Here is an 18,202-nt window from a genome sequence, read left to right as displayed (position 1 = left end):
TAACAGTAACAAAAAACACTAATCCACAGTTTGCTGGAGGCACATCTATCCCAGAGAGATAACACTCTTCTGCTAAAAAAGGCCTGTAGCTATGATGGATTTAATCCAGAAGAGGACTAATGAAGGTCCTACAGACACTAGAAGAGCTGAAGCTTCTAAAATTTGGTAGTTTCCAAGTCTGATGGAAAAGGAAGAGAAGAATAGTGTCTGACAGATTCCTTATAACATCTCTAATATACAGGTATTGCACCCTAAACAAGGTAATTCCAATAAAGATAAATCCATAGCAGAACTGCAAGTTCACTTCACAACCTGATCATAACCTGATTTGATACTATATGGACAAAAACCTGATTTGTTACTATGTGGACAAAGCATATAGTTTAAACACATTTACTAACATTCCTTTTTTGTATGTTTATATACAGGCTACTTCAGAAAAGCTAGTTTCTGAAACCTTAAACTTTGAGCAAAATGATTTGCAAGAAGAAATCAGAAGGAAAAATGTAAAGGCAAAAAAGGAAGTAAAGACTCTCCATTGTCTAGAAAATAACAAGTTCAAACAAAATTCATCCTGACCCACTGGCAAAGGATAGCAAAATTTAAAATAAAATATGTTAAAATAAAAAATTTAAAATAAAAGACCAGACCAGTTTGTGTGCTATCTGTCCCAGTCTAACTAGTGCAAATATTGATTCCAGAGTCCTACTCTACTGTGGCTGTAAGTTACATGTTGCAAAGATTAACAGCTGCTGAAGACACATTTCTGAAGCATTGACTGGCAGGAAGAATTTACCTGCAACAGGGGCATTCCTGGGGAGTTCCCTGAAGGTTCAGGGGTTGTGATATATACAGTGGTGAGGGGACAAACACAAACCCACATATCCAGAATGGATGAGGAGGAGAGTAAAGGTACAGAACTGAGCCCAGGCTGTGGAACTCCTTTGTCATGGTCCTTAGGAAAGTAAGGAGACTCATTTCTTAAGGCTGCTCTGGAAAAGGTGTATTTGTCAAGCATAGCTCCTGATAGTAAGCAATCAAACACCACCACACTGTTGGTAACATCCTTCTCCATTTCCTCAGGTACTTTGGAAGTGTGTGCACCCTCACATTGTCCTCAAACAAGGCCACATTTTCTTTCCTACCAAACTGTCCCTTCAAGGTGATGATGCTGATCATATTCAGTCTAGGATCTAGATTCAAGAATTCAAATCCAATGGAATTGGCTGAATATTGATGGGAGAGAGAACTGAGCTCTCTAATTGTACACCAGGGAATTGTCTGGAGATTTGATCTGAGTTCATTACAGTGTGGAAAAGATTTTTCCAATAAATATAGAAACTTTATGTTGCTGACAATAACCACTTTAGCTCAAGTACCTTCTGCACTCCATAGCTTTCCTTTAATAGTCTTTTTAGAAAAGACATTTTAGTCTTTTAGGACAGAATAATAAGCAATGACACGGCTGCTCTGGGCTCAGAATTTGAAGATGAAGCTTCTTAATCAAAACTACAGAAGTTCAAAGATCCATTACCTTAATTCAATAATTTCCCTACTGTTCATGGCCAGTGCACTGGAGAACAGACACCTTGTGTGACTCACATCACTACTAGTGCTTCCTTTTAACATTGCCTTCGTGATGAGTGAAGTTTGCAAATTAGACAAAGCTGGAAATGACGATTCCTGAAACAAAGCTACTGTCTCTTCCTGTGAATCCTGTCAGAATAAACTCATAGAACCATTGAACTAATCCAAATCCAGCCAGGGAAACAAACAGGATGAGAGTCCCAAACCCCAGAGAGGCATTTGGCCAAGTCAAACCTCGGCACTGCACAAACCCAGACAGTAACAGGCAAGAAGTGTCAGAAGCAGATAGAACCAAATCTTCCAGCCTGAAGTCTTTTTATCCTCTGGGGAAATGTGGATCTCAGACAACACTTTGGGTCCTCAGACTTTTTCCAGTGTCAGTTCTTCACACTATTCCCACTGATTTTAACAATTTCCTTGTGGTTGCAGATTCACCCCATGTCATGGGACCAGCAGGGCTCACAGAGGCCAGGAAGAAAAATATGTTCCAGCAGACCAAAAACAAACCCCACCACCATACAGAGACAGCTGAGGTACCAGAGGCTGCCCAGGTTTCTCTTGTCTGTCTGGAGACACCAACTTATCAGCAGCTGAAGAATTACCAGGGGAGGAAGATAAGAAGAGTGAGAGATAACAAAGATCCATCTTTCACCTCTGAGCATCACTGCCACAGGCACATCACACTGTGACTGTCTCATCACTCTCTCAGGGAAGACTTTCTTCCTAATGAGCATCATTCATTATAGTTTACAGCTTATTTACAAATTCTGACATCACAGTAGTAACGATTTCACCTGAGCTGAAAGTTCAGGTCAGAGCCTGCACTCTCCTGCATATGGATTAATCAATAGAGATTAACTGAAAAAAAGTACCACAAATTCAATTTTATGGTGCTAATGCTACACACCTCTGCCTTTCTTCAAGCATGCCTTTTATTCTGCAGTCTTTGTAATCTATGTCTACTTTAATTAGATCAGACAGATAAATCCTGATAAAAACAAAACACTTTTGTCATTTAAAGACATTTTCAAACCAGACATTAATTTATAAAGATTGGACAGTCTAACAAGACAAGTTTCATGTTTCTCAGAGCTTCATACAGTATTTGACTCTGACAATGTCAGCTATATCCTCTGGAGTTCAAAGGTCAAATATGTAAATCATGGCTAAGTATAATTTCTTGCTTTGCTTGCAGCTGGCATGTGGCAAATGGATGTTGAAATCCAGCTGCTTAAATCCTCAATCATTCATTTAGGTTTTAACCCAGCAGTAAACAACTAAAAGGTATGTTTGCAGAGGTGTGTGCCAAACTGTACCCCAGGGATTCCCACTCGACTCAAAGTACTGAAAGACTCTGAACTTCTTGGACATGTAAAGAATACAACATACAGATGTTGCTTTATAAGGAAAATGCATTACAAGTGACTCACAGATTAAGCTGAAATGATAATAAAATGCTGGGTTTGACTCAAAACGTAAGGCTAGAAAATTAAATTTAAGTTTTGCCTCTTTAATTAGCATCGAGGATCAGGTGTCCTGCAGGCTCCAGTTTCTGGACATTTTGTAAAGCATCACCCAAGAGCAACAAGCACTGTAGGTTAAATTTACCAGGGTTAGCAATGGCCAAATCTCCACTGACACTGAAAGGGGAAAACTGCTGGGCTGTGCTTCCTTTAGAAAACCCTCCTCACAGAGGCTAAGAATGCCAAGAAGACACAGAACAAACTCCAGAGCCACAGCCCAACATTTACTGATCTTCTTGCTTGGGTGGCATTCCCTGCACAGAGTGGAGAGCCCTGGTGGAACTATAATGTGTCTCTAAAGAGACTGGTATCAGTGGCAGCTTCTGGACATCACAGTTGCACAGCCTTTTTCAACTGAGAAATTGCCTTATTTTTTTAATCCAAGGAGCCAGAATGTTGACAGATAGATTAAAATTATCTAATCTGCTCTCTTCCCCCATTTAAGTCGTTTGAGTGCATGCACAGGACCGTGTCCAGGCAAAGGTTTTCCAAACCTTCTAATTAATATATAAGGAACAGTGGCTGCAGGCTGAGCATCACAGATTTTGCCTCACCCAAGAGGAACTCTGGAATAAAAAGGATTCTCCATGTCACAGGAAAGTGGGAACTTCAAACCATGGTCCAAGGATGGATCCCTGCTATAAGTGTGGTCTTCTTGACATCATTGTCAAGGGGTTTTTAATCACCAAAGCCATTAGACACTGAATTTTCTTACATTTTTTTAAAAGGCTCAGGGCATTTCATACAGACATGGTCTTATTCAGAATCTCTCCTCTACCAAACCTGTTTGGCACATGAAAATAGGAAATTACTGGAGGCACTAAATACAGCTCCCCACTCCTTCTGTTGCCTTCTCCTCAGCACCTGAAGAGAAGGACAACAACCTCTCTAAACCTCACACAGAAGTCAACCTAAAACAGTCACATACAAGGACAGGTAAAAACACAGAATCATTAAGGATGGAAAATACTATTAAGATCACTGAACCCAACTGTTAATCCAGCACTGCCAAGCCCACACTAAACCATGTCCCCACCTGCCACATCTGCAAATCTTTTAAATATCTCCAGGAATGGTGATTTCATGTCCCCAAGCAGCCTCTGTCAGTGCTTGACCACCTGTTGGGTGAAGAAATTTTCCCTAATGCCCAATCTAAATGTCCTCTGGCACAGCTTGAGGTGGTTTCTCTTGTCCTGCTCCTTGGGAAAACCGACCCACCCCCACCTGGCTACAGCTTCCCTTCAGGGAGCTGTAGAGTGAGAAGGTCTCCCCTGAGCCTCCTTTTCTCCAGGCTGAGCCCACCCCAGCTCCCTCAGCTGCTCCTCACAGGACTTGTGCTCCAGACCCTGCTCCAGCTCTGCTGTCCTTCCTGTTCCAACCCCTCAATGTCATTCTTGTAGTGAGTGGCCCAAAACTGAGGCCAGGATCTGAGGTGCAGCCTCACCAGTGCCCAGCGCAGGGGACAATCACTGCCCTGCTCCTGCTGGCCACACTGTTGCTGACACAGGCCAAGGTCTATTGGCCTTTTTGGCCACCTGGGCATACCTGGCTCATGGTCAGGCACTGTTGATCAGCACCCCCAGGCAGTCAAGAGATCCAGAATGAGCTTTTCACTGACATGGCTGAGACAGCCCTATCCTGTGACATCTTCAAAAATGCCTTGTCTCCTTAATTCCTTAAAGATCTGATCATCTTTCAAGGCAGATAAATGTTTGAACAGATTATTTTGACTGGTCTTTTCACCTCACTGTAGCACCTCCAGCTTTAAAACTTCATTCCAACCCCACATTTTTCCTTCTCCTCTCAGGTGTGGGGCAGAGCAGCACATTCCATGCAAAGTCCCTTTTTCCACAGTCTACAAAGTGCTGGTACACTTCCATTACAGATGGTACACACCTTGCTTCTCAGCATCACAGTGACACTTACTGCAGTCCATACAAAATACTCTCCTGGATGCATCTCTCCAAACAAAGCAAGTGAAATTATACTGCCTGCTTTCCATTTTTTTCTCATGTCAAAGAATAGGTTAGCAGGGTTTTTTTGCAAGACAGCATGTTTTACGTAATTAATAATAATGGATAGTCTCAGAGGAGAAAATTTTTAGTAACACCAGTCATGAAAGGACAACTGCACCAGGAAAGGGCAGTTCCCTGCTCCTGAAAGAAAAAGAAAAAAAATCTTTTCCATTTTCCCAGCAGCAGAATAACATCTTTTGAACAATGAGGCCCTGTTCATAACCAAATTCTTTTGTAGGCAGACATTGTGTCTAGACAGCCTCAGAAAAACTGCCTCACTTAACATCCCAGGGCTGGGTTCATTACATGTGCTGAAGTGTTTACCTGAATGCTCAGGTACAGATCACAGATTATGCAGCAGACATTTATTCACTTTTTTTTCTGGAGCTGATGGGCGTCATTGTAAAACAGGCAGGAAACAAAGTGGGATCACACATTGCCTCTGAAGCTCATACCCATAAAAGCTTTCTAGAGGTCACGCAGACAATGTACACACAATAGTGGATGATGTGAGTAGGATCCATTTACTGCAGGAAGAGGAAATGAGTCCATGTCACCCCTGTTAGTACTGACCACTTTCCCACATAGACACAGCAGATTTGTCCAATCTCCTCACAGATCTTTATTTTACTTTTGGTGACAGCAACAGGGCTTCCATCATTGACTCTGGCAGGAAGAGAATTAAGTCCTGCAGTTTACAGAAGAGCTGTACTTAATCTGTCTCGTCGTGTTTCTGTACTTGGAAGAGGCAAGATCTCCAGCAGTCATGGTAAAAATAATGACAATAATCTTTAAAAAGACCCCAAACCTTAGCCTTGGATAGAAAACATCTGATTTATCCCTGAGATTTAAACAAAATCCCCTTCTGCAGAGGGACAAACTCTATTCCAGACTAACACAAACCTTTTTTTCTGCATATCCTCCCCTCCAGGCATCTGATTCTTTGGGAAGTGAAGAACTCAGGGAAGTGTGTGGTAGGATGGAAAACCTAAGGAGTGTGGATCCAGTGGAGAGTGAGTGAGGGTTACCCCACAGCCCTCTCCCCTCAGGGAAGGGAGGAACCATGCAGGGAGTGGGGATGTCCTCCCTGCATCGCTCACACACCCACCCCACTGGCACAGGGATGCCAGAAACCTTCTCCTCCTCCTCCTCTCACCTCCTCAGTCCTCGTTCTGAGGGCAAAGAGATAACAGCCCCAGGTCTGCAGAGAGACACTTCCAGGAGTGAGACTCTTCTTGGAAAATGTATTAGCATGAGTGGCCTGAGGGGGAAAATGGATGGGAAAGAGAGAATGTGAACACATGGAAAACAATTCAAGGTTTCAGTAAAGGAAAATACATTCTAAAGCTGTGTTTTAGGCAGTTCATCTGCTGCCAAGTCAGGCAGCACAGAAGGAGACAAGCCAGTGTGGAAGTAAGGTCACAGAAGTTTAACTACCAGCATTTCCATAGCAAGCTTGAAATCACTGATGCTAAGCCTTACCTGTATTTTGCCCACACTGGCTACTGAAGGAGAATATTGTGGTAGGAATGCTTTCTTTTCATCTGATTTTTCTGTTTCTGGTCAATAAAGCACTGGAATATAAAACTGAACCAGTTTCTGCCTTGAACTACCCTGCCACAATGGATGAAGGTTGGCCCAATAGCAATCCCATGAAATCAGGCTTATGTTGAAGCAACAACTTAAGCATTAAAAATCAACTTTTATTTATTGCTGCAAGATCTGGATTCCATGCCCACACTCCCTGCTGCACTGATGATGCAATCAAAACAGGATATTCTACATCAATGACTAATTGACACCCAAAAAAACACCCAAAAGCCACTATGACATTAAATGTCTTATTTATGGAGTCTGTTTTCCTAGACACTTAATTTAAGCTTATAAATTTAACTATTAGATTTCAAATCTTAGTAATGGATTGGATATTGTCCCATGAAATTATATGCAGCATACATATCATTGTCAATGATTTTAGAAGGGATTGGTAAATTAGAATAGGAAGTGAGAAGCAGTTTGGGGATTTAACAGAAAAATAAATTGTAGAAATTTTTATTGGAAGGGGATAGGAAAAAATGTGTGTGTGTATTTTTACAGTTTAATTTAGTTAATCTCTTTTCCAAGTAAGTGAAATCATAGGGTAAAGGGTACATTCTGGGCACACCTGATTCCTGCTGGGAGAATGTTCTTTTGCACCTGAATGCCAGGTTTGGTAAGTCTGAAGCACTTGATGTAAACCAGGGGGATCTTTGTTACTAAAGTGTATTTGAACTGCAGAGAGAGTCACAAACTCACACCCAGTGCAAGAAAACCAGATGAAATGTGCAGGGCAAAAAAACCAGCTGAAAAAGTTCGAAGTTGAGGGAATAAAATTCCATGGGACAAGTGGCCACCTCTGCTCTCCTAAATTCAGACAGAAAACAAGCAAGCAAGAACTCTGGCACATGCTTGGCCTGTCTGAGCTGTATTAGCAGAAGAATCCAAAAGGTTTGTGCTGCTTGTGAGCTTGGGATCTTTGCAGACATTGATCAGAGGACTTTATGCAGTGGTGTGTAGTGAGAGGACAAGGGGGAATGGCTTCAAACTGATGGAGGGCAGGGTTAGACAGGATGTTGGGAAGAAATTCTTTATTGTGAGGGTGCTGAGGCCCTGGCACAGGCTGCCCTGTTGAGATGTTGTGGGTGCCCCGTCCCTGGGAGTGATCAAGACAGATTGGATGGGGCTTGGAATAACCTGATCTGGTGGAAGGACCTCTTAAAAAATCCCATTTCTTTAGCTGACCACTTAAAGGCATTTGCTTGGAAAAGGCTGAAGTGTCCCCTGGTCTGTAGTTATGTTCCCCTTATGACAGTCTCTACTAGAACAGCATATTTTGCTTAAATTCAGTCCAGTACAACTCCTTACACTTGTGTTTGCAGCACCTAGTGGAGCACAGGAGAAAGAGGGGCTGGGGGCACCACAGGGCAGTGGGAAATATCCTTTTCTTTGTATTCCTGAGTCATTTTTGTCTGGCCAGAACTGATGTTTGGAATGTGCATAACCACTAACCGTGACAATTATTGTCTGATGAGTGTCATGGAGAGCAAATAGCAATAATATCCCCTTGTGCTTGTGAAATAGTCTGTGGGCTAACAAACTAATTACCACTGTCTGAATTCCACATTTCCTTCCTCCAGAAATCAAGAGTGCCCTTTGCCAAGTTGCAGTTTACTCCAAGATCTGGCACCTGCAGATTTCAGCCTGGTGCCTCCAAGATGCCTGAAATGGAAGATTATGTAATGCAGATGCCCATGTTGGTTGGAGACAGTTAAATAAATATACAGTGATTTTCCACTCATGCACATCATAAACATTGCCAAATAGCTAAAAAAGCAGGGGAGTTGCTGCACAGCCTTTGGAATGAGCATAAGCTGTAACCCCACTGAGCACACTTTGCAGAATTAATATAAAAACCTAAAACTGAGCCGGATCCGTTGTCCAGTTTGCTCACATGTGCTGAAGATTCAAAAGGCAAAGATTCAAACCTGACCTGAGCCTGCTCACTTCACAAAAGGTTTGCAGGTAACCTCTGCCTTTACTGCTGGAGGCCTGCACAGATCCTTGTGCAAGCACAGGGTCTTTCCTCCCTGGCTGTCAGAGCCATTCTGCCCCAGTGTGCTCCTGCTGGGGCTCCAGGAATACTCACTGCTGGGTCACTGCTTCCTCTGCCAGGGAAGTGCACAGGTTTCTTACACAAGGAAAAGCTTGCAAAGTAAGAATTTTGACAAGATTCAGCTGGTGTGTAGAATATTCTTTTCTCATTCTCTTTTTGGAAGCCCTTCCCAGATGCAGGGATAATGCCAAGTTCCCAGACACTTTCAGTGTGTATCAAAGTATGAAGTGCTGTATAAAAACCAGACATTTCTTTAAATGCATCTCAGGCTTTCCATCCTTCCTGAGTGACCCCCAGCTTCTCACACCTTCAGTGACTTCAAGGGGGAATAATGCTGAATATACAAGATGGACAGGGGGGAAACAAAACCAAACAAACATAAAAATAGTGCCAGATAAAGTTTTTGTATGACCTATTTTCCTGTCATGGAAACCCCCAGAAGAGCCTGTGGTCACTGCTCACAGTGGGCTGGTACACTTACTTTCAAGGTATCTACTAACAAATTCAGGGTATTTGTTTCATCTTCAGCTCCAATGTTGAATCTTTAAATCCACAGATCATAATTTGAGACCTTGTGTCAGTGTCCAGTTTAACTCCCAAGCTATCCCTTCAATGTACACTGAGGCACAAATTAATGCAGCCTTGGGACCAGCCTGTACCTGCACACAAAACTACTTTTGTAGGCTACACACTTGTGATCTGAGGTCCAAACTTAATGTAAGATAAACCAGACATTCTGCTGCTGCAGGAGAAAGCAAAACATCCCTGGGAAGGAAAGACCAAGAAGAAAAATTAGCAAAGCAATTATCATTACTGAAAGTAGGAAACTAATTCAAGTTTTTAATTCCAATCCTGTAAAGGTTGATTTCTAACTTGCAAGTAAGAAGACAAATCCTACCCTGGAGGCCAACTTACTGCATGTTCTCTTTATTTTTTTTTAAACTTCTTTAGAAAATACTTGCCTTGCAAAAAGAAAGTAGAGAGACATGGAGTTGTTAAGCAGAACTGCTGTGAATATTGTCTTACAAGTATTTAAAGAGGTTTGTGATAATGAGCTCTTCTAACAAAGGCAAGATCCAACTGATTAAAATTAAAGTTGGGGAAAAAATTGGAAAGAATTAAGGATTAGACTATTGGAACAAATAATGTTAAAAAACATAATTTAAAATGGTGATATTTAAAAATCAGATGTTTAATAAATATTTTCTCATTTTATTGAAGCAAGCAGCTCTCCTACACTGCTGCTAAAGCCATTCACCTGCAGTGCCCCTTTCCAGGCTCTGTCCATGGCTCTCTCTTGATGACCTCCAGCCTTTCCCTTCACCTCCAAACTGCAAGGCAGAGCAGCAGGAGCACTGAAACACTAGACTGCTGCCATAAAGGAACAAAGTCCTTCACCAGCTGCACAGTGGAAGGCTCAGAGGGTTCCCAAAGAATTCTGTGTGGCTTTGATGCCTCTTTCCTGCATCCTGACCTCCCTCTCAGGGGGATTGTATGAGGTACAAGGATACTCACCATCATCAGAAGACCTCCGAAAAAAATTAACTTAATGAAAACCTAGTGTTTATTATGGTAATTCTGGCTGAAATTTAAAATTACCACCTCATTGCTTCATTGTTTGGTTTGTTTTTTTTTTTTTTCTTCAGACAAGATTCCTTACATTCGATACATGCAGATGGGCACCTGACTGCTCCAAGTTCACTGCTGAAAAGGCTCATGAAGTTTAGATGGGAGGAGGTGGAAAAAAAAGCCAAGCACCTGGAAAACACTTCATTGCTTCTTTATTTAGATGCACCCACAGTACAGAGCCTCTTGAGCATGTGCAAAAGAGGAAGATAACACATGTATAGCTGGGAGCACCATTGAGTTTGAGTTTCTTTGATATCACTTTTAAGAAAGTAAACTGTTTCCAAAGAATGACATTTGAATCCAAGAGTTTAAGACCTGCTTGTACTTTATCCAGAGGTGGAAGAAACTTTTATTATTACTTGGATGTAGAGTAGAAGACATTTTCACAGTCTGGTTGGACCAGTCTATATTTTCATATGCACCTTTTAATATATATAAAAATGTTTCATTTTCCCCCCCTACCCACAGATAGTTAGATGCACCCAAGTTTAAAAACAGTAATGGGACCAGAGCATTCCTATGGGGAAAAATGAACTTTTGCTGCCCTCTCCTGCCTAAACAATGAAATGCTAAAATATTAAGATCTATGAATCTAATGCTAACCTTGAAACAAAAAGCATGACAGGTCATTCGCTATACGACAATCAAAAATAGGACAACAACAAGAAATGTATTGGTACTATTTATATTTGAAAACTCCTCATGGCTCCATGAGGTTATGAATACAACATATTTACAGCAGGTGATCCAAGTAACAAAAACTCTTACTCAGAGAGGTCGTGATAAAAAGCACACGCTTCTGTGGATGGGAAGCAGCACTTGCATAAAAGTTTTCAACCAAAAGTAGTTCCATTCTCTTTCAAGATGCTGTTTCATAGAGTTCAAAATGGAAAACTGGGCTACATAAAATCTGCTGCACATACCAACTAGGAAGAACTAAGTCATGGCTCACTCCAGAGCTGCTAAGGGAAGCACAGGAGCCAAATTAGAAAAAGCTGTAAGTAAATAAAAACATTCTTTAATCTTGAGCATCATCACTCTTGTCTTCTTTAAGGGCAATTGCTTTGGGATAGTGGTGTCACACAATTAAGAGAAAAGGGCATCTTTGTTTTCAAAGACAGAACTAAAAGGAAATTACGTCCGTTTTACTTGGAGGGAGAAGAATCTCGTCTTTCCCACTCCTCACAAAACAATAAAGAGCTTTTTAGAGCCCATAATATATTTTCTTTTCCATCGAGTGAGAGAGCCTAAGGCTGTACTTACACACTTATAATGCAAGTACAGCTGCTGCATTTCTTATTCAAGCAATTCTTGGCTCCAACACCCTCGATTTTTCCATATATGAGAAGAGATAAAAAAATAAATTAAACCCTTTTACTTATGCTAACAAAACCAAGATTAAATATACTCTAACCCTGCTAGAAATCGCTCCAATGGTATTAGAATACCTTTATTTAAAGCATTCCAACCTCTGGAAGAGAGACAAAAAACACTCGAAAGCAACGAAAGGAAAACAATACGGGAGACGTGCAAGATGAAGAAAGCAACATGTGGTCAATTCAGTGTATGAGAGGAACTTTACTTGTACAGTTGTTACATCCCCATGACCCAATGCCCTCGCAGCTCCTTCCTGTGAGCAGACAGTGCTCAACCCTTCCCCCTGAGACCAATGTGGCCCAGGACACGCAGGACCACCCAACGCCTGCCGGACGAGCAGTCAAGAACAACACTGACACCAACAAAGGTGGTTTGTGGAACTCAAGAAGCAAACAAAAGTGTAATTTATGATGCACTGATCACACTTGGGCCCATGGGCTGCCTTCCTCTTCCTCCTGCTGCAGCTCCAGCGGGAGCAGTGGGAGCCCTGCGGGGCCGGACACGGCGCTGGGGCTGCGGCACACGCGGGGTCCTGGCAGCAGCTGCTTCTTCAGGTGCATCACCCAGCCTTTAGAGTCAAGTGACTTCATAACAACAGCACATCATCTCCTTCTCCTTGAAGGAACATTCCTTCTCAGAAGTGATAAATCACCTATGAACGTCAGACGCTCCCCGCTGTCCCCGCGGCAGAGGCCACGAAATATTGCAACCCACCAGGTTCTGGTCAGTTTTGTATGATCAAGAGTAGAATGACATGGCAAAACCAAAAATAGTTATGAACAAACAACACTCACCTAAACTCTAAGTACAGGACAAGGTGCTTTTTCTAATTTCACATTGTTGTGTTTTACTCCACCAGGTGAAGAACATCAAGTTTTATACCTCCATTCTTTCTCAGTTTTTCAAAAAGGAACATAGTCTTTGAGCATGAGTTTGAGTCCACCCTCTTGTACTGTGAAATGATCATTTCACACAGAAATCACACTGGCAAGTTCGGTTTTTTGGTAACAGAAATAAAAGACTGTCAAAATCAATGGGCTAAGGGACATGATTTGTTATAAATTTATTTAATCTTCAGTATTTCAGCTTGCACCTTTGCTTCAGCACTTTAAAATAAAATGTTTCAACTATGACAGTATCTGCCTAATTTACATTGAGTCCCAGTCAATGTTCTTAAAGAAGCTCATAATAATCCCATTAAATCATGTTGTGTTTGGTGTTGCATATGACTAGTTCCACTTTTTTTTTTCTTTCCAGAATTAACAGTGTCAAGTTCTTACAAAGCCTTGAGTTTACAACATTTGTGTGTGCAGACCCAGGAGTACAAACTGTGACCTGATAATCCTGAAACAGTCAGTAGTCTAGGAGGGAATTACTTTGTACTTTTTTTTTCCGTGCCTGAAAACAAGAAAACTTCAAATTCTACTGTATATTTAAATGGTAGGAAGAAAAATATACAAGCTTGTATTTATACGGTATTTCTATCAATGGCAACAGGTCATAAATTCATGTTTGCAACTATCACAAAGACTCATGAACACCAATTCATTTTTATACTGTAAATACTGCTGGATTGATGGTTTAGGATTATCAATTCACTGTTGTCATATGTCTATAACAGTTCAAAAGCATCCTGGAGAAAAATCCTGAAACACATACCTTCCGGTATAGAATAATGCAACTGCATTAGCTAAATATATACTGTACAGAAGTCTTATCAGCATTTTACCTACCAAAGATGTAAGATTCCACTTTCAAATACAAAGCAGATAGCCAATAATGTATACTTATAATACAGCCTTCTTCTTTGTTTTTGTTTTTTTTTTTCCTCTTTTGTTTTAAACAATTTGGTCACAATGCACCTTTGATATAAAAGCATTTTAAACTTTATTATTAATACTCAGAACATTAGGATTTCCAGAATTTTTTTTTTTCAGTAGCATTTGTAGAACCACTTTTGGTAACAAATACAGTAGTTAGGAATGAGCATCCAGATGAGAATGCAGAAGTGTATTATCCAGAATCCTTTCCAGCTAAGACCATAGGGCTGGTACTGTGATGAGTAATAGTACTAGAACCACAAAAACACTACAGTATGTTTCTTAGAGGCTACATCCTCTTTTGCTGGAACACTTTATAAATACATATTAAAAAGTAAGGCAACAACTCCAAACTGTCCAAACTGCTATCTCAAGTCAATTTCCAATTAGATCCATGACCACTGGAGATCAATTTCATGCTTGTGTTGTTTAGCATGTGTCTTTAATCTTTCAGAATGGTCCAATAAGAACATACTGTAATAATTTAGCAATTGGTGTTTCTAAACCAACTCAGGTACGTGTGTCCAATGCTGCATCACTAATACTGGTTAGGTACTGAAGTCCAGGGTGTTACCACTGCCTGTTTTTTTTTTCCATGGATTGTGGACATTAATTTGGATTTGCAATAAATAGGTGCACGAATCCAAAGCTCCCTTTCCTACTATGTTTATCACCTACTTGTTTTTTAATTCCTAATGTTCAAATTAAGGAAGCACCAGAGACAGCCTGGTACTAAAAAAATGCTCACACCAGTAAACAAAACTTTTATTCAGGACCAATGTTCTTCATGGCCCTGATCTGAATGGACATTCAACTTATGAAGATATGCAAAAGGAAAAGAAAGTCAAATTACAGTAAAGTTATCCAGAGAAGGAGGATGTTACACAAACTCATAAGGAAATGACAGTCTTTTTTCTCTTTTACTATAAATACACGTAACGGTTTAGCAGAAAGACAAGCTAAATTTTAAGATTGTTCACATTTGAAAGTTGTATTATACTCTCTGCTAACGATAAATAAGGAACAGGTCCTGACAATGGAATCTGACATTGCAATTTTCATCAACAGATCTTTGAAGACTGGTTTTAAAGAAGGGTTAAAACAATGATTATGTTTGCAAAGTTCTGAGAAGTCCATCTGTTGTCCAAACTTTGGATTAAAGTCCTTATTTTTTTCCTTTACTTAGAGACAGGTATATACAGTGCTGTTGTAATAATGAAACAAATGTGAAATCTACTGTAAAGTTGCACAATACAGAAAACTGTTGCTCCATCTTCTACTACATAAATGTGTGACTCCACAGGTTAATAATGCTGTTTTGTATTTTTGTTAAGTTGGAATTATTCCATCACGTCTAAGACCTCTCTTTAATTCCAAATCCTCCAGTTTTTTCCACAGTTCTTCACGCTCTTTCTCTTTCTTCTTCTCACTGACAGATGAAATAAAACAAAGAGTTAGCAGGAGAGAAGACTGGAGATAAATAATACTTATGTTAAAAAATACATAGTTGACATTAAATAACTGTACTAATTTTCCTGAGCACAACTGCAATTTTCCTAAAATATATTTAACTTTTTTTAAAATATTTTTTTTCTTTTTGTTACCTACATAAATTTAACTAAGCAAAGCAGTATGAGAAGAGCATAAAACATAAGCTGAGCAAAATGGTAGTGTTCATAGACACTAATTTGCAATGAGGAATTAAAAAATGCAGTGGATTTTTACTACAGAACTGATCTGCCAAAATTATAAAAATTAACATTTTAGACTAAGTTATGTAATTATTTTTATGTTTATTTACTTGCAAATCACACCAACTTTCTAGAAAGCATTCCCTGATCCTTTTAGAATCACTATTTTTACTTACACTGACTGCTGGCTTCCCTATAGCTTAGGCACCAACCAAGGCAAAGTTCAACCTACAAGATGTGCCTTTTGTTCAGTCACTCTTTTTCCACACCAAATTCCTCCAAGATCTGTGTAGCATTTGCTTTAACAACAGACTTCAGTGGCTGATTTGAGAAAATTAAACAGCAAACCTAACATTTACTTTACCTGCATTGTTTGCTTTCTAAATTTCCTGTCTCTGCCACAGCTTACTGTGAATAAATCTCCTTGAGACTGCAAGGCACAAAATGCTTTCAAGTTCTATGACATCACCTTGTAGGTTTAGATGAAATGGAAATCTAACAATGACAGATACACAGATTCTCTGCCAGTCACATTACAGAAGTCTTGAGAAGTATTTCAAGGGATTAGAAACATTGCTACACACTTTGATTCACTCAACATATCAACATCTGGCTCATTTGTTTGGAATTCTGATTTCCCAAGAGGATTATAAACATATAAAAAAATACAAACTTTCAGATAAATCCCTGAAGAACAATAAAAGAAAAAAAAAAAGAGCCTATTGTTACTGGAGAGTATTTAAAATTAAATACAAGAATAAGTGAAATAGCCTTACATTTTCAGGCTACTTACCAATATTTATCTTCTAATCATTAGGAAATACATGCCTGCTTACCTAAAGGTCTGTTAGAGTAGGATCACCTCATCCAGCTTACCTATTTGACCTATCCTAGCCATTAATATTGAATATATTTCTCCTCAAGCTTGAAGTGGTATCAAAGCTACCTTTCTAAAATGTGGTTTTATTAAGATGCTAAAGATTTTCTGAAAAACTTAAGGGAAATATCCTGGTTTATACATTCAGATTTTAAAATTATAATAAGTAAATAAAAATGGTGAAATGGTTAGCACCAGCCTTGGTAAGAAGTACAGTGTCAGCAGGTGCAAAAGAAATTCTTTGTGCAGTTCAGCCACTAATCCTCCCCCATTATCCAGACACGGGACACACCACTGCAGCATCTGGTCCTGTTCAGAGCAGAATTTCTTATCTTAAGGGGCAAAGTGCCACCACAAATGGATTCAGGTCACTAAGCTGCCTCAGTGAATATCTGGACCAGATGATCAGTGCTGAAACTCTGTCTTTTTGCTAAAAGAAACCACAGAGTTTGTCTCAACTGCAATACATGATTGGCACTTATTTATCAATCATACCAAGAATATCTGGATTCTTAGTTCAAATATATCTCTAAATAAGTCTCTACAAATAAAATACCATGTTAATGAACTGGCCTGTTATGTGCAGATTTTTTGGGCTATAAAACAAAGAGCAAGGAAAGGCCAGTGGCTCCAGTCACACAAGCCAAGCCAACTACAACAGCCAAGAGACTTTCAAGGTTGGACTACTCTAAAAACCTCTGCTGACATGCAGTGTCCTTTGCATTGCTTGGGGGAACCCTGAGTCACAGCCAAAGTATGACTTAAATGAAGCTGCAACCTGTTCAGAGTTCCTGAAATTTGCTCCTTTTTTTCACCCTATCTTTGCATAAGGTGAAACTTTTGAGAAAAGATGCTGCACTGTAATGCAGAAATAAAGATTAGGGAAAATGGGAGAAAAGACAAGAAGCCATTGCAGTTGAACTAATGCCTCTATGAGTGGTGTATTTAATGGATCCTGCATGCTAAAAGACTCAGATACAGCAGGACCTCTGAATAAGAAATAAAAAGGCTGAGAGATGCCTCTTTCCTTCAAGATCACATCCAGCCAACAAACAGCAGCTTGGAAAATCAAATCTTAGGGGTTTTCCTCATGTCTCTTTCCACATCTCAGTGTAACTTTTTTTTTTAAAGTCTTTAAGCAAAGTGTTACCTTTCAACCCCTGTTTTCCTTTTATCATTGAAGATCTTGATACACTTAAGTGTTTTGGAATGTGGAGTCAAAAAGGAATTGCATGAGGAATGTGGATTCCCAAGCCGTGCAATGGATACTGTATTTATTAAAGACTAAAGAAAAACCTGCACATCCTACCATGAGAAGACCAAGGAGCAGGCAAGAGCAAGAATGAGGCAGTGTCTATATAATGTCTGAGATTCTGCAACTGCACCTGAGTCTAAGGGGACAACTAAACTGCAGGCCATGGGCACAGCTGACAAAAAAAAGCTTTAAAAAGTTACCGCTGACGATCTGACTTGTAAGTGGCTGTCAGCTCGTCAAACATGGTGCTGTTCATTTCCATAAATGCCTTCAACACATTGTAGACTAAAGCCACAATAGCCCTGTGAAACATGGAAAAAGAAGAAAGAAGAGAATCCATTAGTTTCAGGTGAAATCAAACGTGAAATAAAAAGTGTCTTCTCTTCCCAGCCTTTCTGTGACCAATTCTGTTCCTGCAAGTATGGTTATGTAAATTCCTCGATTTCACTCAAACTACTTTTGATTAACATACTTAAAGGTGAGAATCAGCTTTCATGTCCCTACTGACTACTGAAATGGAGCAGGCCAAAACTCTAGGGTGAAAGGCAACAACAGAAAGCTATTACCATATAACTACAGTCTCTTCCCTCATGCTGTGGAGCAATTCTGAATGCAACTTCAGAGATTCTAATCATCAATGCTGGCAGAAGGAATAGAATTCAAACACAAAATGAAAGTGATTCATATTTCCTTATGACTTCTATGAAGCTGAATATTCAGTGCATCTATGCAAAATACAAAGCTGTATTTCAAGAGTGATTTCCTTGTGCTCATGC

At 40.0% G+C, this 18,202-nt stretch overlaps 1 protein-coding gene across 2 annotated transcripts in view; it reads right to left on the bottom strand.

Moving 5' to 3' along the window:
- Positions 1 to 11,840: 11,840 nt before the first annotated feature.
- PPP2R5E (protein phosphatase 2 regulatory subunit B'epsilon) overlaps positions 11,841 to 18,202 on the bottom strand; it is a 71,551-nt gene continuing 65,189 nt past the window's right edge. For both annotated transcript variants that reach the window (XM_059850508.1, XM_059850509.1), the window contains exons 13-14: positions 17,627 to 17,728; positions 11,841 to 15,032 (exon numbers count right to left, since the gene is read on the bottom strand). In XM_059850508.1, the coding sequence (XP_059706491.1) occupies positions 14,933 to 15,032; positions 17,627 to 17,728 (202 nt within the window). In that variant the 3' untranslated portion in view covers positions 11,841 to 14,932. The remainder of the gene's footprint in view (positions 15,033 to 17,626; positions 17,729 to 18,202) is intronic.

This window comes from Haemorhous mexicanus, chromosome 6 (assembly GCF_027477595.1).
Source record: "Haemorhous mexicanus isolate bHaeMex1 chromosome 6, bHaeMex1.pri, whole genome shotgun sequence".
NCBI lineage: Eukaryota > Metazoa > Chordata > Aves > Passeriformes > Fringillidae > Haemorhous > Haemorhous mexicanus.
Note: the sequence above shows the minus strand (reverse complement) of the source record. Positions and strands in the feature narration are given on the sequence as shown.